General features: G+C 50.8%; 1 protein-coding gene across 5 annotated transcripts in view; it reads left to right on the forward strand.

Moving 5' to 3' along the window:
- The first annotated feature begins 5,918 nt into the window (after positions 1-5,918).
- Crocc (ciliary rootlet coiled-coil, rootletin) overlaps positions 5,919-24,704 on the forward strand; it is a 45,956-nt gene continuing 27,170 nt past the window's right edge. The window contains exons 1-13 of one of the 5 annotated variants that reach the window (XM_057784248.1): positions 5,926-5,950; positions 10,962-11,103; positions 13,173-13,327; positions 17,607-17,792; positions 17,877-17,960; positions 18,032-18,093; positions 18,173-18,338; positions 18,688-18,794; positions 21,090-21,326; positions 21,759-21,855; positions 22,344-22,427; positions 22,756-22,989; positions 23,473-23,672. In XM_057784248.1, the coding sequence (XP_057640231.1) occupies positions 13,193-13,327; positions 17,607-17,792; positions 17,877-17,960; positions 18,032-18,093; positions 18,173-18,338; positions 18,688-18,794; positions 21,090-21,326; positions 21,759-21,855; positions 22,344-22,427; positions 22,756-22,989; positions 23,473-23,672 (1,592 nt within the window). In that variant the 5' untranslated portion in view covers positions 5,926-5,950; positions 10,962-11,103; positions 13,173-13,192. Of the gene's footprint in view, positions 5,951-10,961; positions 11,104-11,772; positions 11,889-13,172; positions 13,328-16,936; positions 16,989-17,606; positions 17,793-17,876; positions 17,961-18,031; positions 18,094-18,172; positions 18,339-18,687; positions 18,795-21,089; positions 21,327-21,758; positions 21,856-22,343; positions 22,428-22,755; positions 22,990-23,472; positions 23,673-24,704 lie in introns of those variants that run through there. The other 4 variants (XM_057784243.1, XM_057784244.1, XM_057784246.1 and 1 more) reach the window with 4 other exon arrangements.

Here is a 24,704-nt window from a genome sequence, read left to right on the forward strand (position 1 = left end):
ACCTTCAGTGGACAAAGCTGTGGAGAACTTTCTGTAGACCCACCACACAAGCCCAAGTGTGAAAGGGTACGTGTATACAGAGGCCAGGCCAAAAAAAAAAGGTTTAAAAATCCTGCCCACTGTAGCCGGGCGGTGGTGGCGCACGCCTTTAATCCCAGCACTCGGGAGGCACAGGCAGGCGGATCTCTGTGAGTTCGAGACCAGCCTGGTCTACAAGAGCTAGTTCCAGGACAGGCTCCAAAACCACAGAGAAACCCTGTCTCAAAAAAAAAAAAGAAATCCTGCCCACTGAAAACACAAGACTGTGTCAGAAGGGCCCCACTTCTGCATCACACTGGTGCCCATCTGAGTGAACACTATGTGTGGGGAGGCTGAATGTCGGAATGTGTAGACTTACAAGGTTCCTTCAACTAGAAGTCTGCCAAGTGTGGTGATACCTACTTGTAGTTCAGTGTTCAGAGGTGAATGTTGCGGTATTAAATAGTTCCACGCCCAGAATGGAGCATAATAAAGGTTTATTAGGGGCAAACTCAGAGTAGTGATCCACAAAACAGTAGAAAGCCAGCCTTGCTGCATTCATCCAAGAGGTCTAGGTAGGCTTCAAGGGCCGAATCCTTGCTGCAAGCAGCTTCTGCTGGCCCCAAGCATTCCTTGCTTTGTGACAGTACAATGCTAGTCTCTGCTTCTTGCATGACATTCTGTGCCTCTGTGTCCACTAAATTACTGGATTTTGTGACCCTTAACGATTCTGGGATGTCATCTTTTTTTTTTTTTTTTTTTTTTTTTTTGGATTTTCGAGACAGGGTTTCTCCGTAGCTTTTTGGTTCCTGCCCTGGAACTAGCTCTTGTAGATCAGGCTGGCCTCAAACTCAGAGATCTGCCTGCCTCTGCCTCCCGAGTGCTGGGATTAAAGGCGTGCGCCACCACCGCTCGGTGGGGATGTCATCTTGAAATCCTTAACTAATTACAGCTGCAAAGTAAGGCCCTGTTTCTAACAAGTCTACATATGCAAGTACTGGGGGTTAGGACTTGAACATAAAATTTGGGGGAACTGTTTAGTACTCTGTCTAATAGTGTCTACTGAGAAGTTACATAAATATTTATATATCCAGTGGCTCACAGATGCCTGGAAGAAATGAATGAAGGCATTCTATGTATTGATCACTAAGATGTATAAAGGGCAGGCAGCTAGGAAAAAGTCTAGGGTACAGGAAGGAGCTCAGTGCAGAGTACCTGACTAGCATATGCCAGACTCTGTGACCAAGCCCCAGCACTGACAAAAACCGAAAATAACGTGTTCCTTTGCACAAAAATTGAAGGGCAAATATGTACATTTTCTCTAAAGAGACATAGGAAACCATCTCATAGGTTTACCTGCAGAGTGCCAGGTGACTAGAGATTACTGGGTATAAACTGGGCAAGGTCGAGGTTAACCTGAGCTATATAGTTCCAGGCAAGCCTGGAATGCAATGTGAGACCATGTCTCCAAAAAACATAAGAGCAAGTTCCAGGGGGCTGGAGAGATGGCTGATGGTTAAGAGCACCGCCTGCTCTTCCAAAGGTCCTGAGTTCAATTCCCAGCAACCACATGGTGGCTCACAACCATCTGTAATGAGATCTGGTGCCCTCTTCTGGCCTGCAGGCAGAGTACTGAGACTACCGTATACATAATAAATCTTTAAAAAAAAAAAAAAAAAAAGCAAGTTCCAGGACAGGCTCCATAGCTACAAATGGAAACCCTGTTTGAACTGCCCTCCCCCACCAAAAAGAGAAATTTCTATTTCATTTTGAAGTCGGTTTTCTTAGGGTTTCTCTTGCTGTGAAGAGACACCATGATCATGGCAACTCTTATAAAAGAAAACATTTAATTGGACTGGCTTACAGTTTTCAGAGGTTTTGTCCGTTTTTGTCATGGCAGGAGGCATGGTGGCATGCAGGCAGACATACTGGAGAAGGAGCTGAGGGTTCTACATCTTGATCTGTAGGCAGTAGAAGGAGACTGTGCTCACTGGGCACAGCTTGAGCATATGAGACCTCAAGGCCTACCTCCACAGTGATACACTTCCTCTGACAAGGCCACACCTCCTAATAGTGCATTCAAACACATGAGTCTATGGGGGCCATTCCTATTCAAACCACCACACTGGTCAATATGCCATCTTTTCAAAGGAATAAAATCTAGACTTAGGAGATGAACTGTCAAACCAGTACCTAAAGATAAAGCATAGTTAATATTTTTAAATAACATTTTTTAAAGATATGTTTAGCTGGGTGGTAGTGGTGTATGCCTTTAATCCCAGCACTTGAAGCAGAGGCAGGCAGATCTTTATGAGTTTGAAGACAGCCTGATCCACAGGGCAAGTTCAAGGACAGCCAGGGCTACACAGAGAAACCCTGTTTCCAAACAAAACAAACCTGTTTATGTCTGTGTATCTACATGATTCTAGGCTAGAAGAGCTGGAGTTATCAGGGTGTTCCTTCAGCAGGCTTGTTATGTGGGTGCTGGGATACGAACTCCCAAACTCGTGATTGCACAGCATGCTCTCCTAACCCTTGAGCCATCTCCAGCTCTAGTTAACATGTTAGTGTCATCTTTTTCTGTGTCACAGGGTCTCATGTAGCCCAGGTTGGCCTCAAACTCACTCTGTAGTCTCCACCTCCCAAGTGCCGGGATTTAGGTGTTCTCTACTGGGCTGTTTTATGTAATGTTGGCTCTTATTTTATTTGGAGTTTTTTGAGACTGGAACTCACTGAACTATGTAGACTAGGTTGGCCTCAGAGATCTGCCTGCCTTTGCCTCTTGAGTGTGTGTGCATTTGGAAAACAGGCTTCTGAATATTTGTTTTCCAAATGCCAATCCATAAAGACGCTTTTCAAGCCAAAAACTCTGTCCCTCAACTCTATAGTCAGGGTAGAACCAAGGTACTATTTTGAAGACATGGCAGGAGACCTGCAACCAGCTGGGAAGAAGGTCTGGATCTCTCTTAGTTTCATTCCATTTAGGAGACTCAGATGAGCTTTCAGGATGCTATGGCACAAAAAAAGAAAAAAGTTCACCTTGTGCGCCTGACTGAGACAGTAAGACTGCTGTTCTGGATATTTCTGCCTCCAATGCCATGGAGACCTGGGTATGACTAACTGTATATGGACTCTGATCCCTGTAATTTTTTTTTTAAAGATTTATTTATTTATTATGTATACAGTGTTCTGTCTGTCTGTATGCTTGCTGGCCAGAAGAGGGCACCAGATCTCACTACAGATGGCTGTGAGCCACCATGTGGTTGCTGGGAATTGAACTCAGGACCTCTGGAAGAGCAGTCAGTGGACTTAACCTCTGAGCCATCTCTCCAGCCCAAGACTGATGCTCTAAGATGGGTGGCTCATTAAAAAATATATTAAGGTCTGAGAATATAAAAGTTCATAAGCTTTAAGGGTCTAAAAAATAACTTAAGACTATTACAGATTAAGATATAAAAAATGGGGGCTGGAGAGATGGCTCAGAGGTTAAGAGCATTGCCTGCTCTCCCAGAGGTCCTGAGTTCAATTCCCAGCAACCACATGGTGGCTTACAACCATCTGTAATGGGGTCTGGTGCCCTCTTCTGGCATGCAGGCATACACACAGACAGAATATTGTATACATAATAAATAAATAAATATTTAAAAAAAAGATATAAAAAATGTTTCTAGTTTCTTCCTCCACTCTGTGGTAGTTCTAATAAGCTAATAGAGCAATGACTATTTACTGTGTGGGTCACAAGCTCAAGATTTTGGATCTATTCTGGTTAAAGACATCTCTGTTCAAACCATACGTGGTTCTCTGGACACTAGGAAAATATACATGCTTCTAATCAAAATCTGTAGTTTTTGCTAGAACCCAGAGGTATGAGTCTATTCCTTCTGTTTACAGATGCCCATTATTTGCTCTTTTTCTACAATATGGGTATTTCTTTAAATAAATTTTAATAAATAAAGTTTAAACTTATCTCAATAGGCCTCCACTTGGCTGGCAGACGCATCTAAGTGTCAGTTGCTGACTAAAACCTACTCTGAATGGTGGCGAGCCCTAGACTTCCTGAAAGCTGGTGTGGACCAGTCCAGCTGATACGAACATAAATGCTCCCTGTCCCTTCAATGGAGTCTGATGAGTGCCCCATTGCCTACATTTCCTCCTTATCTTTGGCTAGCCTTTCAACGTACTTGGGTCCGGATAACAACGCCCCAATGTCAGCTTGAAGTAGTTGCGAAAAGGAATATGTTGTCCCATGACCACTGCCCAAAATAAGTTAAAAGGCTGAGACAAGGGGAACTCCCTGGCATGGGGGACAGGACAACTACCTATAGTGCCTGTTAATATACTAGGTCCAGGGTTGTCAATTAATTTCAGTAGTTCCATGCCTCCTTAAAACCAGGGGCAAGCAGGACCCAAGACTGGATCCTGTCATAGGTGCTTGTGAAGGGGGAAATGTGGGGGCCAGAAATGATAAGCTAAGTATGGGCAGGTTACCCAAAGGAGGTTCCTCCAACCATTACCACCTGCCAGAGTAGAACTCGGCCATCCATAAATTTTTTTTTTTTTATTTTTTTCGAGACAGGGTTTCTCTGTGGTTTTGGAGCCTGTCCTGGAACTAGCTCTTGTAGACCAGGCTGGTCTCGAACTCACAGAGATCCGCCTGCCTCTGCCTCCCAAGTGCTGGGATTAAAGGCGTGCGCCACCACCGCCCGGCTTCATCCATAAATTTAATAGATGCTTGAGTCTCAGTAGTTTGCCCTGAGGCAATGCCTGGTTGTAGGAGGAACCACAAGCTGAGATTACCCAACCTCCACCCAAGAACAGACCATTCAAAGTAAATGCCTGGCATTCTAAGCGCTATAGATAGAGACATCTGCCAGTGAACATTCACCCTAGACAAATGTCAGCCAATCGGGGCTCTTAAAGCCTCAGAAACCCCTCACCCCCACCTTTACTACTATAAAACTATTCTAATTGAGCTTCGGGCCCTCCAGTTATCCCAATACCTTGCACATGCTGAGAGACCGAGTTTGCAAACTAGATTAAAATAAAGGCTCTTTGCTTTTGCATATGGGACTTGTTTCCTTGTTGGCTTTTGCGGAGACTTCACGGATTTGGGCATAACAGGCACTACCATTTTTTTTTAAGATATATTATTTTATATGTTTGTGGTTTGCCTGTATGTATGTGGGTGCTGGGAATAAAATCCAGAACCTCGAAAGAGCAACAAGCGTTTGTAACCACTAACCAACGTTCCAGTACGACACTACCATTTTACAGGTGAGGGCAGAGCGCTCAGCAGGACCGCTCCATCATCAGGAAAGCAGTCTCTCCTAAAGGTTATCACATCATTAAAGCCTCGGCCACACCCCTCAACCCTACAGCCTGGTTATCTTCGGGCAGAACGCAGAGGTTTCGCGCCGGTCGGTAAGACAGTGAGCCTCTGCAACTGGGACACTTGCACCCGAGTGCAGGACGGTCCAGAGCAACAATGCGATCGCCAGGAAGAAGCTGGAGCCGGAACTTATCCCGCCCGACAGAGTCCGCCGGTAGGGTAGCAGAACGCCTTTCTTCGCAACTCGCTCCGCCTTGGCCCCGCCCCAGCCTGAGCCACGCCTCCTGGTCACGGCCCTGCCGCATAGCGCCGTTTTCCAGCCGGCGGGCGCTTTACTTCGCCTCAGACACGCCCCTTCGGCGGAGCCTTTCCCCACCGTAGAGCGCATGCTCCGTCTTAGCCTCGCCCCCGCTCCGCCGCAGAGCGCCTCTCTCCACCAGGAGGCGCTCACCCCGCCCCCGCGCCGCGGAGCTCCTTCTCTTTGGCTGGGCCCTCCCCCCGTTCTAACTCCGCCCCCTACGTAGCCACGCCTCCTCCACGCCTCCGGAGCGCACGCCCCGCCCCTCGGCTGTGGCCGCTCGGCCTCGGCGGCAGCGCGCGAAGGTAGGAGCTCGCGCCGCGCGTGCGCGGGGCGGGGACGGGGCGGGCGCGCCCGGCTAAGGAGGCGGGTTGGAGTTGTGTGGGTGTCCTGGGGTCTCTAAGCTCCACGGGTGACCCTGCCGGGCTGGGCTGGACCAGGTCTGGGCGGGAAGGGAAGGCAACGGAGGTGCGTACCCACCGGAGTCTCCCGCCAGGGGCCCGGGGCCTACGGCCCAGCAGCCTCTCACCGGGTCTTCTCGCTCCGCTGGGCGCAGCCGTCGAGGACGACGGTCACCCAAAGCCTCACGCCGCTGCTCGCGGCCTCCCGAGTGCCAGGCCCGGCCCCCCGCACCTCAGTGGGAGCTTTCTCTTTTTAGCCGATCTCGGGGGAAAGGCTCTCCATAGTTCACACAAGCAAACTGGGGCCCGGCGCAGTCCCTGGGCGGTCCAGCATGGTGAGGCCCCAGAAGCCTGTGCGGAGAGATTGGGGCTTCCACTTAGGGGTTCTCAGGATGGGTCCAGCCAGTGGCTCTGGAGCTGGCATTTGGAGAGACCTCTCAGGTTTTTTGCGAACTCAAATCTGAAGGAATGTCTGTTCTTCCCCACCCCACATCTGCCCAGCTCCCTGGGGACCCGACTTATCTGGAGAGTTAGGACCCTTAGGGAGAGGCGTTGGAAGTACCCGCTGTCTTCTTCCAATTTCTTGTTTTCTTGTCATTTGCAGCCCCTATCCCCTCCAGGCGTTAGTCCTGCGCGCGGGGGGTGGGGGGGTGTCTTCTGAGGGTAGGACTTCTGGACCCCGGGTGTCTGGACCTGGGTTCCCTGCTGTCTTGTGATTTCCCAACTGTGTAGCATGACTGAGATTTATGCAACCCCCAACCAAAGTTAAGGAGATTATTCTACCCCCCACCCCCATTTAGTTTTCTTTTTAGGGTATCTCAAAATTACTTCATTTAAGACAATTTTTTAGAGCAGGATGGTTGTGGCTCAAGGCCTTTTGTTCCAGCACTTGGGAGGCTCTCTGTTGAGTTTGAGACCAGCCTAGTATACAGAGAGAGTTTCAGGACAGCCAGGGATATGCAGAGAAATCCTGTCTCAAAAACAAAAAACAAAAAACAAAACCCGAAAAACAAAAAAACAACCAACCCAAAAATTTTTAGAGATTTACATATACATAAAAATGTTTGAGGCTGGGCGGTGGTGGCGCACGCCTTTAATCCCAGCACTCGGGAGGCAGAGGCAGGCGAATCTCTGGGAGTTCGAGGCCAGCTTGGTCTACAAGAGCTAGTTCCGAGACAGGCACCAAACCCTGTCTCGAAAAACCAAAAACCAAAAAAAAAAAAAAAAAAAAAAAAAAAGGTTTGAGGGGACAGGCCCCATATCAAAACATAATTCACTCATGCTTCCTACTTCAATTGCCCACATCGCCGGTAGTAGCTTTATACATTTTTCGTGTACTGTGATTAGTCACGGGAAGTTAGGCACGGGTCACTTGTGGCATTGACTCAGAAGTTTTAGATTTTCATTTTAGAGTTGCTCATCTCGGTGTTCATTCATTCATTAACAACTGTTTGTAGAGCTTTGGGCCCTAGGCTCAGTGGAGGTGGTAATGTACAGTGCTCTGGGTAGAGAGGGTGCTATGCCCAGATCACGGACTCCCCCCAGAACCAACTAGAAGACAGAGTCCTGTATGTAAAATATGTAAAATCAAAGAGCCTTTATTCTTTTTTTTTTTTTTTTTTTTTTTGGTTTTTCGAGACAGGGTTTCTCTGTGGTTTTGGAGCCTGTCCCGGAACTAGCTCTTGTAGACCAGGCTGGTCTCGAACTCACAGAGATCTGCCTGCCTCTGCCTCCCAAGTGCTGGGATTAAAGGCGTGCGCCACCACCGCCTGGCGAGCCTTTATTCTTACACAAGTTTGCAAACTCGGTCTCTCCATGTGTCTAAATATTGGAGTGATCGGAGAGCCCCGAGCTCAGTTGGGGTTGGGTTTTTGTAGTAGCAAAGGTAGGGGTGAGGGATTTCTAAGATTCGGAACTCCCAATTAGCTGACATTTTCCCAGAGGAAGTTCTCTTCTTTCAGATAACTGTAGCTTGTGTCAAATTGACATAAAACTAGTCAGCACACCCACCCTGTATTCACATAGGTGCCAGGGATCAGAGCACCAGGCATTTCTGGAAAGTGCTTTGTCTACTGAAGCACCTCCTTTAGATTTATTTATTTTATTTCATGTGTATGAGTGTTGCATGCATGTCTGCATAACATATGTATGCCTGGTGCCTTCAGAAGCCAGAAGGCATCAGATCCCCCTGGAACTGTAGTTAGATGTGTTCTGGGAATTGAACATGGGTCCTTTGGAAGAACAGCCAGTGTTTTTAACCACTACACCATCTCTTAATGTAGTCCAGACTGGCCTCACAAGATTCTTCAGCCTTTATTTCCAAAGTGCTGAGATTACTGACTTAAACCACCATGTCTGGCCTCAACTCACACTTGTGATATAAGTAAACTACAGTGTTGAGAAAGCTTTAATCCCTCTGACCTAATCCTCTCTTAAAGGTCCCATCACCTCTCAACTCTTAACACTGGGGACCAGATTTCACCATGAGTTTGGGAGGGGACAAACCACATTAGAACTGCAGCAGGTTCTGTAGCAATTAGATTCCTATGACCATTTTGGTGGGCCTTCCTTCCTCCTTCCCTCTTTCCCTCCTTCTTCCTTCCCTTCCTCCCTTGAGACTTGGAAGGAAGCTGCAACTATCAGGGCAGAGCATATCCACAGAATTTATCAATGCTGTCTCAGGATCTGTGGGGGAGAATTTTTGGTAGAGCCAAGGGTTGGTATTACCTAGTGTCCAGGGTCTGGCATCCTGCCCCTTTCACTCAATCTCTTAGGACACCGGCTTGTGGGAGACATAGAATAATTCTGTTCCATTCTTCAAGCATATCTGTGATCTCATCGGTGCTGAGCTGGCCATCCTGGCCCAGGGTGACCGAGGCGCCCTTTGGCCTGGTGATGGGTGTTGCAGCCTGGAGGAGTTCTGTGGTGGTTCTTCGGAAGCAGGGCAGGGTTGAGTGGCAGCTCTGTGCTCATGGGTGTAGGTTTGCTGAAATCTGGATGTCTGTCATAGCAGCTTGGTGACACTTAAACCTTCTTGGTGTGGTGTACCTTGCTTCCTGCAATTCATTTGCAGGACAAATTCTGTATTTGGAAAGGAGAGATACAGTTTGGATTAATGTGCATTTATGCAATACCCGCTGCATCCCAGGGTCTGACCTGGATACAGCCCCAGGTCTTGAGGTGCAAGAAGCCTGGCATTGCCCTTTAGGTATTTGGGGAGGTTGCTTGGTCTAAGTGGGGTGATCTTCAGACTTACACTTCTGCACAGTGTGCCACCTTGAATAGGTGAGACACCCATCTACCCACCCCTCTGAGCCTCACTTTGCTCATCTGGAAATGGGCTGATGTGAGGATTTGATGAGCTCAAGTGGATCTGCCCTAAAACCAAGGGACCTGGAGAACAGGAACTGGCAGATGGTGTTAATGTGAGCTGTGAGCTTGCCTTCCCTCGCCTCCCTGCTTTCGGCACATTTTAATCCCCACAGTGACCCTCTTCCTGTTTACAGAGGAGGGGACAGCCAAGAAGAGGTAATTTATCCAGGGATATACTGCTAACACATAGTGCCGGCAACTCCAGGCTCTAACCATGGTGCCACACAGCCTCCTTGCTGTAGGGAGGGAAACTGCTCAGACTTAGGCCCAGAGTGTGCATGTTGAGTTTTCCAAAAAATGAAAACAGTGCTTACCAGTGTTCAGGGTGTGAACTGGTGCCCTGCTGTGTGCTGCTGATGGGCAGACATTTTGCTCCAGACAGCTCAAGAAGCAAGCACCAAAAGTCTCGGCTCTTACACAGGAGGATGCTAGGATACAGCTGGGGGTGGGACTTGGAGGGGCTCAGTTCCTAGTGTTGTCCAAGCCCCTGCTTTCTTTGTAGTAGTGCACAAACATCTGCCCAGCGGGCTGTGGATGTGTTCTGAGCAAGCCATGTGAGTCCGTTCCGGGTCATGGAAGATGCTCTATAGACTGGGGACTCTGGCCTTTCCCACCTCCAGCAGCTGGGCTTGGAAGGCTACAGAACCCACAGCCTGGGGAGAGTGGAGGTGGGGGGAGTACTGTCCTCTTTCTTCCCACCTTCCATTCCTCTTTCCCTCTTTGCTCTGCTCTCTTCTTGCCTCTGTGCTGGCTGGGCTTCAGGGCTGCTTCTGCCCACTCTTTTCTGTATCTCTGCTTCTCTCAGCTCTCCTCCTCTCCCATCTGAGCCCCTCCCCACCCCCTACATGGTCACGTGGGGGCAGCGGCGGATTTAAGCTTAATCTGCCGGGCGCTCAGCCCAGAAGCCTGGCGTTGTTAGTGTGTTGTTAGTAGCTGAGTTGATCTTGGTACTTTGGGGAGGGGGGCTGTGGGATACCCACAGACCTCCCCCCTCCATGAACCTAGGGCTGGCAGAATCCCTGCAGCCCCAACTGGCATTGGAGATTGTGATCCAGGTGGGTCCTAAGTGCTGTGTCTACCCTGTCTAGAGCAGGACAGAGCAGGATAACTGACCTACTAGGAGCAGTGAGAGGAGGGTGAGCCGAGGGAGGTGTGGTGCTGGTATAAAGGAGCCACAATTTGCAGCTCCCAGGGGCCGCATAGGCCAACTGCTAGGACTCCCTAATCCTAGTGCACAGTAGTGGGGGAAGGGCCTCTCATGGATTTTAGGGATTACTGGCCTCTGGCACAGCTAGATCCTCCTTATCTATGGAGGGAACTGGGCTGAACCCCCCGCCCCAACAGCCTGTGCTGCCTCCAGTGTGGTGCCTGAGTTACTGTGGGCTTGGTTTACCTCTCTAGCCTTCAGGTCCTGCCTAGAGCACAGACCTAGGAGAGACTCCCAGCAGGAGCTCTTTTCAGTTTACCCTTCAGGCATCAGCTTCATCTCCTGAGTTCTCTAGGACTTGGCCATAGAACTTGTCCAAACACTGTCCTCCCACAGACTCTGGAGAGCTGTAGCCTGAGACCAGACCAAGAGAAGAGCCTGAGTGTGCAGAAACCAGCCCAGGACTCCCAGGGTGCCATCCTGCCAGTCTGTATCAGAGAGATCATCACCCGCAACCTTTCTCAGCCTGAGAACCCAGGTGCCACTCCCTACCCTGTCTAGGGTTGTCTAGGGTTCCTTCTCTCGCTGTCTTCCTCATTAGCAATAGATACAGATAGTGCTCTCTCTCTCTCTCTCTCTCTCTCTCTCTCTCTCTCTCTCTCTCTCTCTCTCTCTCTCTTTCTCTTTCTGTGTGTGTGTGTGTGGCACATGCACACATGTGCAGATGTATTTCCTATGAGCACAAGGACATCAAAGGAGGGCACTGGGTTCCTGCAGTATCACTCTCCACCTATTCCAGCAGGGTCTCTCACTCAGCCTGAAGCTAGGCTGGCAGCCAGTAAATCCTGCTGATTCTCCTGTCTCTTCCCCACATAGCTCTTGGATTACAGGTACTTGAGTGGCCGAACCCAGCTTTGTGCATGGGTCCTGGGATTTGAACTTAGATATTCAATCTTGTGTAGTAAGTGCTCTTATGGACTGAGCCATGTCCCCAGTCCTCTCCCTACTTCTTGAGTACACATAGGGGGTTAGGCACAGCTCTGTGATGGATGGATCTACTTCACAGAGGAGGAAATGGAGGCTGAGATGCAATTTACCCAGACTTATTTTATTTATTCCCCATGTGGCACAGCTAGAGGAGAAGGTGGGGCAAACCCTCTCTGCTCCCTGCTTCAGATTTAAACCCCAAATACTGTATTTCCTTCAGGGATGGTGTGAGCTGTCTGAAGCTGAGATTACATGAGGAGGCACCTCAGTTCAGACCAAGTTCCTGCAAAGGCCTGATGGCTTGTGCACAAAAGCTGATGGCCGCTGTTAGGCCTGGTATGTGGCATGCATGACCTGATTATGTAGCCTGCCTGAGTGCCTGGCCTTGAGGTTGCCACGTAGTAAGTGGTGTGGAGCAGCTGTTCTGCTGGTGATTTTTGGGTTGCTGCTACAATCTGGTTTTGATTCCAGGTCAGGGTTGGACTATCTCCTTGAGTGGAACAGGGATGCTGAGACTCCCCAGAATAGGGGAGACTTAACAAACCACCCCAAAACTAGAAGGCCTGCAGTGTGTGTCCATGTTTTCAGGGTCAAAGTAGAGCACACAGGAAGGGGTGTTCTGCTCTGGCCTTTATTTCTCTCTGCTTCCTTTTCCCAAGCTAACCTCTACTGTCTTAAACTCTGGGTATGAGAAACTGGGCATGATGGAACTCATCTAAAATCTAGCACTAGAGGGGCAGAGGGTTCCATGGCAGCCTAGGCTGTGTCGGCTGTGTTACTTCAAAAAACAAGAAAATAAAGCAAAGTTATGAGAAGCCCTGACTTCGAGTGAGGCTTGACCACTTTCTTGGCATGATTGGATCACTGTTCTATCCATTTAACAGATGAATAAAATTGAGGTCCTGAGGAGAATAGTCTTCAGAAAAGGAGGGACCAAGAATTCAGAGCTTCGCTGGGCGGTGGTGGCGCACGCCTTTAATCCCAGCACTTGGGAGGCAGAGGCAGGTGAATCTCTGTGAGTTCGAGACCAGCCTGGTCTACAAGAGCTAGTTCCGGGACAGGCTCCAAAGCCACAGAGAAACCCTGTCTCAAAAAATCAAAAAAAAAAAAAAAAAAAAAGAATTCAGAGCTTCGGCTGGGTAATGGTGGCACACGCCTTTAATCCCAGCACTTGGCAAGCAGAGATAGGCGGATCTCCGTGAGTTTGAAGCCAGCCTGGTCTACCAAGTGAATTCCAGGACAGGCTCCAAAGCTACAGAGAAACCCTGTCTCAAAAAAAAAAAAAAAAAAAAAAAAAAAAAATCAGAGCTTCATGTCCCCAGCGTGGGTATTGGAAAACTTTCTCTTGACTCCTACCCAGAGCCTTCCTCCTGCATGTTCTGGGGAAGTGGCCACACTGGCTGTAGTTGTTTCTACACAACTCTAGCTCTTGACGTCTTTTACTAACCTTCCCGTTCCTCAGCTCTCTTGGACCCCAGGTGCTGCAGCCACATACACACACACATGGTCCTCCCAGGGCTCTGGCCCATCATCTTGTCCCAGAAATGAGTAGAACACCATTGGGGTTGGTGCCCCTCCACACTAGACAGAAATCAACCTCAGCTCCTTGTCCCTGGTCAGCCCCTCTCCAGGTCCCAGAGATGGCTTCCCTGCTGTCACTGCAGGAGGAGAACCAGCTGCTGCAGCAGGAGCTGTCCCGTGTGGAGGACCTGCTGGCCCAGAGTCGTGCTGAGCGTGATGAACTTGCTATCAAGTACAATGCCGTCAGTGAGAGGGTGGGTGCTCCTGGGGCCGGGCTTGGGTGGGTAGGGGGGTGTCCTGACCAGGCCCACTGACCATGTAAGGATGGGCATCTGGTTCAGACTGCAGCTGTGCCAGCTCCCCTGGTGCCCTGGGGGAGCTGGTGGTGGAAGGTTGAGAGGAGTTGAGTGGAGGATGAAGTGTGAGTGCAGATGGTGAGGACAATGGTTGTGATAGTAACTACCATGGGTCGAGTGTGGTGGTGCACACCTTTAATCCCAGCACTCAAGAGGCAGGGCAGTGGATCTCAGTGAGTTTGAGGCCAGCCTGGTCTACAAAGCGAGTTCCAGAACAGCCAGGGATACACAGAAAAACCTGTCTTGAAAAACAGACAAACAAAATAAATAAAAAGATAGCTACCATTTATGGAATGCCTACTATATTCCAAAAATATGCTGAGTCCTTTATATTTAGTATACCAAAGTTTGTAGCATTATAATATCCATTTAACCTAGGAGAAATATCCATTTATCCTAGAGGAGAGAGAGAGAAAGCCTCATGCCTTGTGACACACAACCAGTTAAGACTCCCAGTGTCCTGGCTCCCAGGCTATGATTATATATTGCCTTTGTTTGGGGGCTGTGCAGAGAGCCTGCCAGCTCCTGTAGCATCCACTGTGTGCTAGTGGGAAGCCCTGTCTGTATGGAGCCCTGTGTGTTGTCTTGTGTGTGTTCTGTACTGAATTCTGTATACCTTCTTGTTATGGAGTGTGCCCATGTCTTGGTACTGCCTGCTCAGACAAGCCTCTGACTTGTTCGGGCTTGCCAAATAGCCAAGTGGGGGCCCCATTGTGGTCCCCTAGCTTTGAGGACACTACAGAATTCATTTCTTGGGTTTGCAGGGGGTTCAGAGACAGGGTGGCAGGAGTACTAGGTTGGTACGGTTGATGCGCCAGAATCAGCCTCCTGCTGGTTAGACCCTTCTTGGCCCAGGGTACAGTGCCAGTCCGCTGGGGACTGCCTCTCAGGTGCCAGCTTCAACAACTGAAGCTCACACTGCTCCCTGATTGACAAGGAAGGGAAGGAAAGGTGGGTGGGACATAGCTATAGGGGGGTTCTGCAGTGGGGGCTGAGGAGTTGTGCCCTCATATATTGGCACAAATTGCCTGGATTTTTTAATTGTTCTGTGTCTGAGAGAGTTTGGGTGAGAACCTACCTGGAGGCAGAGATTGAATAAAAAATGACCTTGAAGGCCTTTCATGGAGGGGGAGGGTCCTGAGTGGATAAGAACTCAGCGATCACCTTATTACAGATGGAGAAACTGAAGTCCACAGAGGAGCATGCTAGACCCAAGGTCAATGGTAAAGCTGGACAGGGACCACTGATCCAGGGATATGGATGTGGTTGTATGACACATTCCCTGATACTCACTTCAACCTGTGCCTGCAGGTGACAGGTGCCCTGTCAAGGTAGACTAGGTTGGGGACATTTAGGTGAAGTTGTTCTCATCCTTCAAACCCCACATCCCCCCTGGGGTAGGGAGTGGAACAAGTCAGGATTCATGCTCTGTTCTTTGGATGTCCTGTGGAGAAACTGAGGCAGGACTACCAGAGGCTACCTCCTGAGTATAGTGTACCTCAATATTCCCAAGAAACAGGGGTAGGGCGAGGTAGGTGGGAAAGAGGCAGTGACATTATCCCTTGGCTCTAGAGAACAGATTCCCTGAGTTTCCTCAGTGTCCATGGCAACCTGGGCTTAGTCATTAATGGGGCAGGAGAGCAGCAGTTGCTAAGGGAGACAATAAACTACTTTCATCCGTTCTTGTGGCAGCCTCCTTTCCATTGAAATTGCAAGTCACACTGAAAGGCTATTTTGTAGAGGGCAGAGTTGTGGAGAGAGGTGAGGCATGGCCTGCAGTAGCTGGCACTAAGCACTAGGGAAACGGGTGGAGTCCCTAGTAACTGGCCAGAGCCCCTCCACACCAGGAGCCAATAGCACTGGGGTCACTTGAATGTGCAAAGCACACACAATGCAAGCCACAAATTGACCCCACATAGAACAGCACATAGAAACAAACCTATCCTATGGATACACTCAGACTCATGGTCTATATGTAGCCAGACACCACACAGTCCTGCCCTGGCACAGAGCAACACCCTGGTGGACAATCCCACCACCTCTGCATATAGTAACCAACCCCACAGTGCACTATATGCATCCCCTGGCTGCACACAGACAGCAAAAGGACAGAAGCCAGCAAGGGCCAACCGTCAGCTCACAAAGGCACTCACAAATGCACTAGTCACTACCATTACCTGTGACCCAAGGAGCCCAGACTCTTCCCCAGGCCCCCAATTTACATCATGCCCACACCTCCCTGGCATACACAGACACACAAGCACATGTCCTGCTACATACAGATGGGCATAATGCCTGCACCACCCCATAGACCATGTCCAGATGCACCTCACTTTGGACCACAAGAAGGCCTGCACACCAGTATCAGCATGCACCCAGTGCATTCAGAGCATGCGGGGTTCCGTGTGGAGACATGGCTAACCACAACCCACTCTGATGCATGGGCTATGTGACATGTAGGCTCTGTTCACCTATCTGCTTGCTTGGGCTTTATGCAGACATTTGCCACAGACTCAGAGAATGTTCCTATTGCCACTCCCTTAGCAACCTTAGCCTGTGTTCTTCAACTCACAGCACAACCCCCATGCGGCTGTGCTGACTCCTCCCTGCTGGTGTCATCCCAATCGGCACAGTCGCACTACCCACCAGCATTGCTGAGAGTGGCTCTCAGAGCAGCTTCCAAGTAACTAAGCTAGTGCAGTCCTGGAGTGCCACTGATCTGGCCTGGACCCCAGGTTAGTGTGGGTAAGAAAAGTCTCCCCTCCTGTTGGCTTCCTTATGACTGGTAGTCCTACACTTTGTGTGTTTGAGGACCTTGCTGGTCAGCCTGGGTGCTTGGGAGATGGATGGTAAGTGTGGGTTGACATCAGTCAGCTAGACTGGGATCATCCATTGGTTGTCCTCAGACCCTGTGTGTTCATGACCTTAAGTCAGTCCTTCCTCCCTCAACCTGTTTCCCTGACAGCCAGAAGCTGAGGAACCCTAGGAAAAGTAGCCAGGACAATCAGGCACCTGAACAGGGTTGAGAGGGCTATTGGACAGGCCTCTTCTGTGTGCCCATGGGGTCTGAGGGTAGCATACTACACAATACCTGGAGAGGAGGAAGCTGGACGGGAGAGGGTCCTGTGAGGTGAGGGAGAGGCCAGGGTAAGAGGGGGCAAAGCAGTGCTAGATGGGGTACATCCAGATCTTAAGGCTGTGTGTTATGTGTCACCCTGGGACCTCTGAGACTGCCTTTGTGCACTTTGTGTGCTCTCGGTAAGCTCGGATCTTATGCTTAGTGACACATCTGTTCTGAATAGATTCACTGTGCACTCGTGTTGTTAGTCTCGATGTTCCCTGGGTATGAGTCAGGACACCCCATAGTCAGTGTCCTATATATTCAAATCCAATAGGGAACGAAAATCCAGGCTTTCCTGAGCTTGCTTTGGGGAGCGAAGAGGGTTGGGGAGACATGGCAGCAGACTAAGGCATAAGCTATAGTGGGGTAGGCTCAGTGTTCTGAAGGGATGGCAGAGAATACATGGAGTGGGTGGCTACTTCTGCAGTCTGCCTCCAGGTACTGCACATGTACATGCCTGCCTCTTCTGTGTGCCTGTGTGCCCATACCTGCTCTATCTGTATGCCCATGCCCACCCCATATATATTTCCATGTCTGCATTGTGTGCCTGTGTCTGTCCTGTGTATTCAAGTACGTCCCATCTGTGTGCCCATTCCTGTCCTGTGTGTCCAAGCATGTCCTGTCTGTGTACCCATTCCTGTCTTGTGTGTCTGAGCATGTTCCATCTATGTGCCCATTCCTGTCCTGTGTGACCAAGCATGCCCTATCTCCATTCCTGCTGTAAGTGTCCAAGCTTGTCCCATCTGTGTGCCAACACCAGCCCATTCCTGCCCTGTGTGTTCAAGAATCCCCCATCTGCGTGCCATGCTCTGTGTGCCTATGCATTGCCCCGTCTGTGTGTCCATTCCTGCTTCATCTGTATGCTCACGCAAACTCCATCTGTATGCTCATGTATCATGCACATGTGTACTACATCCTGGCTATACCTGCTTGTGATTGCTCCTTGGAGTGCTATCAACTTGCAAGGCATTGTGGTCTGAGCCCAGGCTGGTGTCTCCTGAAGAGGCCTGGGCCTGCTTGAAGCACAGGACTCTCACCCAGGGCCCTTCCCTGCAGCTGGAGCAGGCTGTGCGGCTGGAGACTGGGGAGCTGGAGGCCCAGGAGCCCAAGGGGCTGGTGCGGCAGAGCGTGGAGCTGCGGAGGCAGCTGCAGGAGGAGCAGGCCTCCTACCGGCGCAAGCTGCAGGCCTACCAGGAGGGCCAGCAGCGGCAAGCTCAGCTAGTGCAGCGGCTGCAGGCCAAGGTCAGGGCTGCCCACCCCCATCCCTGCCCTCTTCTTCACTCAGCCCTCATCCCTGGGCTCATACGGCTTCCTGCTTGTTGCCAGATTCTGCAGTATAAGAGACAGTGCTCAGAGCTGGAGAAGCAGCTGCTGGAGAAGTCCACTGAGCTGGAGCAGCAGCGTCAGAGGGTGGGTGCCAGGTGGGGCAGGCACAGGCCTCCCTCCTCCTGCCTGTCCTTACTCCTCTCTTCCTCACCCAGGACACAGAACACAGCCAGGACCTGGACAGCGCCCTTCTGCGCCTGGAGGAGGAGCAGCAGAGGTGAGGGTGGGGCACAGTCAATGGGTGGCCTCCTGGACAAGTGAGCAAGTGCTCACTAACCCCCATATGCCTCTCCCAGAAGTGCCAGCCTGGCCCAGGTGAATGCCATGCTGAGAGAGCAGCTGGACCAGGCAAACTTGGCCAACCAGAGTCTGAGCGAGGACATGCGCAAAGTGACCAGTGACTGGACCCGCAGCTGTAAGGAGCTGGAGCAGAGGGAGGCAGCATGGAGGCGCGAGGAAGAGGTGAGAAGGGTACCAGCGGGATAGCTTGACAGTGGGGGACCTACAGAGGGACTGGGTACCTGACCGTGTGAGCACAAGGGAGAGCTGGCTTTGTTTACTTAAGCCCTGGGCCAGGTTCACAGTTCCTTCTATTTCTCATGACGTGTGGTGCTGTCATTGTGTCATATGGAAAGTTAAGTGACCAGCCCATGGTCATGGTCACATGACCCTGCCCACTGGGAGGCCAGTCCTGGCCCTGGGTACTCTCTGTCCCTTGGGGAAACTCTGGTCCTTCTGTAGGCCATGCTGGCGAGGCACTGGGGCAGGAATGCAGCCGTGTCCCCAGTGCCTCTTGTGTCTGTCTCCATAGTCCTTCAACGCCTACTTCAGCAGAGAGCACAGCCGCCTGCTCCTCCTCTGGAGGCAGGTCATGGGGCTCCGACGGCTGGTCAGCGAGGTGAAGATGGGCACAGAGAGGTAAGGGCTGGCTCCTGGGGAGCATGGGATGCATCTTTCCAAGGGCTGCCTCTGGGGATGCAGGGGGCAGCTTGCAGGAAGAGAGGTAGTCAGCTTTGAGGGGGCTCAGCTGAACTACACTCTTCTGTGATCTGGTGTCCAGTGCCCTTCAGAGGCAGGAATTACCCTGCTCATCTCACACCAAAGGTCAGAGGGACCGAGGGACCCTCTCAGATCACACACCACAGAGTAGCGTGGTGTCGGACTGCTCACAAAGAATGACATGGAGACTTCTTATTAATTATGAAAGCTTGGCCTTTAGCTTAGGGTTGTCCCACTAGCTCTTACAATTTAAATTAACCTGTTTCTGTTAATCTACATTCTGCCATGTGGCACGGTTACCTCTCCTCTATACCATATGTTCAACTTCTTTAGTGTCTAGCTGGCATCTCTCTTGTACCTAGATTCATCCTGAATTCCTCTCTCTGCCCAGAAGTCCCGCCTGTTCTCTTCTGACTAGCTATTGGCCAGTCAGCCCTTTGGAGACCACTCACAGTGATACATCTTCACACAGTGTAAACAAATATTCTTCAACATAGCTGAGTTTGGATTTGAAGCCTGCCTCCCTTTTTGTCTTTATAGTTTGTTTGACTCAGGAGTCACAGATACTCACAAAATGTGAATTTTTGAGCCGGGCGATGGTGGCGCACTCCTTTAATCCCACCACTCGGGAGGCAGAGGCAGGTGGATCTCTGTGAGTTCGAGGCCAGCCTAGTCTACAAGAGCTAGTTCCGGGACAGGCACCAAAGCTACAGAGAAACCCTGTCTCGAAAAACAAAAAAAAACAAACAAACAAAAAAAAAAAGTGAATTTTTTTTTTCTGAGACAGCATCTCATTATGCAACTCTGGCTGGCCTCCAGTTCAGAGATTCTGCTGCCTCTGCCTCCTGAGTGCTGGGATTAAAGGCATGCATTACTATGCCCAGCAGATTTTTAATTTTTTAAATCCTTTTTCTTTCTTAGAGTCATGTATCCCAGGCTATCCTGGAACTCACTGCACAGGATGATGGCCTTGAACTTCTGATCCTCCTCTTTCTACTTGCATGCTAGATTTACGGGCATGTGCTACCATGCCAGGTTTATGTGTTGCTAAGGATTGAACCTAGGGCTCTGCATGTGTTAGGCAAGCACTCGTATAAGTTGAGCCAAGATCCCAGCCCAGTACTTGGATCTTTTTCTTCCTAGTACTAGGAATACAGGTCTGTGTTGCCCACCACACCTGGCTAAACTTTTTTCTTCTTTTGGACCCTTAAGTCTCTTATTTGTTCAAGGAATGACCGGCTTTCCTCAGGGATTCCTGTAGTCTAGCTTTTTGCTGTCTCGTGTTTCATAAGCCTGTACAGCTAGAGCTGCAGATTGCTATTTCCTTGGCAAGACCGGGACCCCAGGAGTGCAGTGTTCCCCCACAGGAGGCCCTTTGGCCTGGGGCAGGTGTCTGCAGCCTGTGATGGTATTTCTGGCTTAATGGCAGGATGAAAACTGCATTAGAAGTGTTTGATACTATGCTTGACCTACTGTGTGTTACCTAGAATTCTATGTGGTATTCCCTGCCCCCTGCTGTTGGATGCTCAGTACTGCAGTTCATACAGAGAGTGAGTGAGCTCACATTGGGGCCTTATTTTTAATTAATTTGAGAAAGGGTCTCATTATATTGCCCTGTGTGGCCTTGAGCTTGAATTGTAGACCAGGCTGGTCTCAAACTCACAGACATCTGTCTGCCTCTGCCTCCCGAGTGCTGGGATTAAAGGCGTGCATCACCACTGCTCAGCTAATTTTGCTGCTTTGGAAGAACCCTTCCTCATCTGACCATTTTCCTGGGAGATGTACACATCAGGAGTAGCTTCCCTGTTGGTTTTTCTTGGCTGTGGGATCCACCGACTGAACTTCCCATCGTTTATTTACTCGTGATCTCCCTTTTAATGGGTGTTTTGGTATCTCCAGGATTTCCACACGTGCTATGCTACCATAGTCATCTGTCATTGCCTTGGGATGAGCCAGTTTGGAAGATGCACTCTTAGGTGCAAAGGACCCAGGTGTTCATACCTTTCAGGGCTTTTCCTAATTGCCTTCCCCTGTGGTTCTGCCCACTTGCCCTTCATCAGCTGTATAGGGGATGTCCAGTTCCCCCGCGACCTCACCCATATTGGGCATAATGTGACTTTGTTTCTATAATCTGATGGTGACAGATAATGCCAGTGTACTTTTGATTTGTACTTGGAAGCCACCTCCACACCCCCTTATTCTGCTGTCTTCTAGGGACCTATTGCAGCTGGGAGGGGAGCTAGTCCGGACATCTCGGGCTGTCCAGGAAGTGGGCCTGGGACTGAGTGCCAGCCTTCAGCGGGCTGAGAGCCAGGCTGAGGCGGCTCTGGAGAAGCAAACACTGCTGCAGGCCCAACTAGAGGAGCAGCTACGGGCCAAGCTGCTCCGGGAGAAGGACCTGGCCCAGCTGCAGGTGCAGAGTGACCTGGACAAGGCTGACCTTAGTGCCAGGTGGGTGGCAGCAGGCCCATCTGTGACCAACTCCCTTCCTGCAGAGGGTTCCCTTGGAGACTCAGAGAGGAGTGTGTTCACCAGGGCTGGGCCTTCCCCAGGTGAGCCTGGCTGGGCTTCCCAGGCACTGTGTTTGAGGTTCAGAGAACTGGGGTCTAGACATATAGGCAGTTAAACCTCTGATGACTTGAATGACCGCAACTCCTGCCTCCACTGCTCTCTCATGAGATACAGCCAGCTGCACCCTCATTCCGATTTTGCAGCTGAGAAATCAGAGGCCCCCAGGTAAGAAGTGACTTATTCCAGGTCCCATACCTGGGGAGGTGGATTCTAGGGTCCTTGTCCAGTTTTGGGAAACGCAGAGGACATATGCTGGTAAATTTGAGAAACTGAGGCAGCTCCCCCATTCACCTCTTTTGCTCCTTCCTCCAGAGTGACAGAGCTGGCCCTGTCTGTGGAGCAACTTCAGAACCAGAACACAGAGAAGGATCAAATCAACAGGACTCTTTCTGATAAGTTGGCGGCCCTGGTGAGATGTAGCACCAACCAGATCTATGGCTACTGGCTGAGGGCCAGGCTGCTGGGGACATGTCATCCAGACTGCTGTCCTCACAGTGCATGCCAGGCTTTACACAGTGACATTCACCATCTCTGTGCCCTTCCACCCTCCCACAGCAAGCCATTACACAGTTGAGGAAGCCAAAGCCCAGGGGTTTCCAATTCAGTAGGTGGGGAGTCAGGACTTGGACCCTTCTTAGGCTCCCAGGGGAATGCCACTGCCTCCCCACCAGAAGCATACCTCCAGGGCACCGCCTGAGCTCCACACCCCTTTGTGGAGCAGGGTTTGGGTGCTTCACTAGGTCATGTGACTGGAACAGGGCACTGTACTTTTCTGGGCCTCATCTGTTCAGTGAGAGCAGCTGACCTGTGGGTATGGCCATAACTGCTACTCCAGAGGGGCAGGAAGAAGTGACTTCATCCTTCATCATAACTGTGACCGGCCTGTCTTGTCGCTAGGAGTCTCTGCGGGTCCAGGAGCAGGCAGCCCTGGACACTGAGGATGGAGAGGGACTGCAGCAGACACTGAGGGACTTGGCACAGGTATGCTACAGCCCACCAGGGTGGCCAATCCTGAGCCCCTGCCACACCCCTTGGGAGCCTTGGGATGTACTGGAAGTAGGTGGGGTCTATTCACCCTGGCTGCTGTCACCTCTGCTGGCTCACCCAGCCTTGCCCTGTGGAGCCCCTGTGAGAACTGTGAGGACACTGGAGGACAGTGAATGGTAGGCCTTGCATGGAGGGCTGCACTGTGGCAGAGATGGACTCTGAAAGGCTTCTTGGGAGAAGGGGCATGTGGGAAATGTCACATTGCCTCGCTTATGCCTGTGACTAGTTAACCCCCCACTCCCCTTTTCTCCTTCCCCGCAAGGCTGCCCTATCGGACACAGAGAGTGGTGTCCAGCTCAGCAGCTCAGGGCACACTGCAGACACATCTGATGGCAGCCTGCGGGGGCTCTCTGGCCCACGGACCCCCACCCCACCACGGCACTCCTCCCCGGGTCGAGGTCGTTCCCCGCGCAGAGGCCTGTCCCCAGCCTGCTCCGACTCCTCCATGCTCACGCTGATCCACTCTGCCCTGCACAAACGCCAGCTGCAGGTCCAGGTATAAACTGGGCCTAAGCATCCCTCACACAGCCAGGGACCATGGGGGCGGGGCTGGGGCCCTGAGAGACGACTGCTGATAGAGGGTTCTAGATAGAATCTGAGCCCGGAGTGCCTGGATGGCTGTGAGTGCCTCGGAAAAGGGGCTGGAGCTCTCAGAAATGGAGATAAAGCTTGGGACCAGGATCCTAAGACAAATCCTGAACAGAGAATCTGAGCCTAGGACAAGGGGAGTCTGGGAACCAGAGGCGGGGTTGCGGAGGAGGAAACGAGGGGGCGGGGCCTGGGCTCTTGTGGGTGGGGTCAGTATCTAAGGAACAGTTTTCCTTGTCTGACCCTGGGTGCGCCAGTTGGAGTTGCCCCGTTGGCAGAGAGGGGAGGGCACAGTGGAGGCATCCCCTATGCTGCCTCCACGTCCAACGCTATGGAGCTCTTAGGAGGGAGTGAATGGGTTCCTACAGACCCTGTCACCCCCATACTCCAGGATATGCGTGGGCGCTATGAAGCCAGCCAGGAGCTACTGGGCACCGTGCGCAAGCAACTCAGTGACAGCGAGGAAGAGCGGAGGGGCTTGGAGGAGCAGCTGCAGCGCCTGCAGGACCAGACAGCAGTCACAGCCCAGGCCCAAGAGGATGCACTGCGCGAGGCCCAGCGCCTGCGCAGTGCCAACGAGCTCCTGAGCAGGTGCGGGGCCTCCAGGCCAGCGGGAGGCCTTGGGTCTAGCTAGCCAGGCCTTTCAGCTAGAGGGTTCCTCCCCACCGTCTAGGTGAAAAAAATTGACAGTTTTCAAGGAAGTAAAAAGTCAGTTGTTGCCGGGCAGTGGTGGCGCACGCCTTTAATCCCAGCACTTGGGAGGCAGAGACAGGCGGATCTCTGTGAGTTCGAGGCCAGCCTGGTCTACAAGAGCTAGTTCCAGGACAGGCTCCAAAGCTACAGAGAAACCCTGTCTCAAAAAAAAAAAAAAAAAAAAAAGTCAGTTGTTATTCTAGCCACATTTCAAGTACCCCCATTACCACATGTGGCTATAGAACATTCTAGAATTCTGCTCTCAGTGCTCTTCTGAACTGTTTCCTGTTGGTTAGTTGCCTCCTGCTGGGAATGAACCCAAACCTGGTGCATGTCAGGGAAGTACTCTGTCACTGAGCTACATCCCAGCCAAACTAAAAGCAGTTTTTTGTTGTTTATTTTTTATTATTTATCTGAGTTTTATATTTTTGAGACAGAGCTCACTATGCAGCCCTGGCTGGCGCCTAGAGCTGCTATATAACCTGAGCTCACACTTGGGGCAATCCTCTGGCCTCAGTGTCCTAAGTGGTGGATTGTGGATGTGAGCTACTAGTTCCTGCTTTTCTTAGAGACTTGTTTGTTTGTTTGTTTTTGAGACAGAATCTCACTAGGTAGCCCTCGCTGGCCTGGACCTCCCAAAGTAGACCAGACTGGCCTTGAAAATTTCAGAGATCTGCCTGCCCCTGCCTCCCTAGTGCTGGGATTAAAGGTGTGCACCACTATGCCCAGCCCTGGTAGAGACTTTTTTTTATTATTCAGATTTTTTTTTTAGATTTATTTATTTATTATGTATACAGTATTCTTAGTATTCTGTGTGTATGCCTGCATGCCAGAAGAGGGCACCATATCTCATTACAGATGGTTGTGAGCCACCATGTGGTTGCTGGGAATTGAACTCAGGACCTCTGGAAGAGCAACCAGTGCTCTTAA

Source organism: Chionomys nivalis, chromosome 11, assembly GCF_950005125.1.
Source record: "Chionomys nivalis chromosome 11, mChiNiv1.1, whole genome shotgun sequence".
In the NCBI taxonomy this organism is placed as follows: Eukaryota; Metazoa; Chordata; class Mammalia; order Rodentia; family Cricetidae; genus Chionomys; species Chionomys nivalis.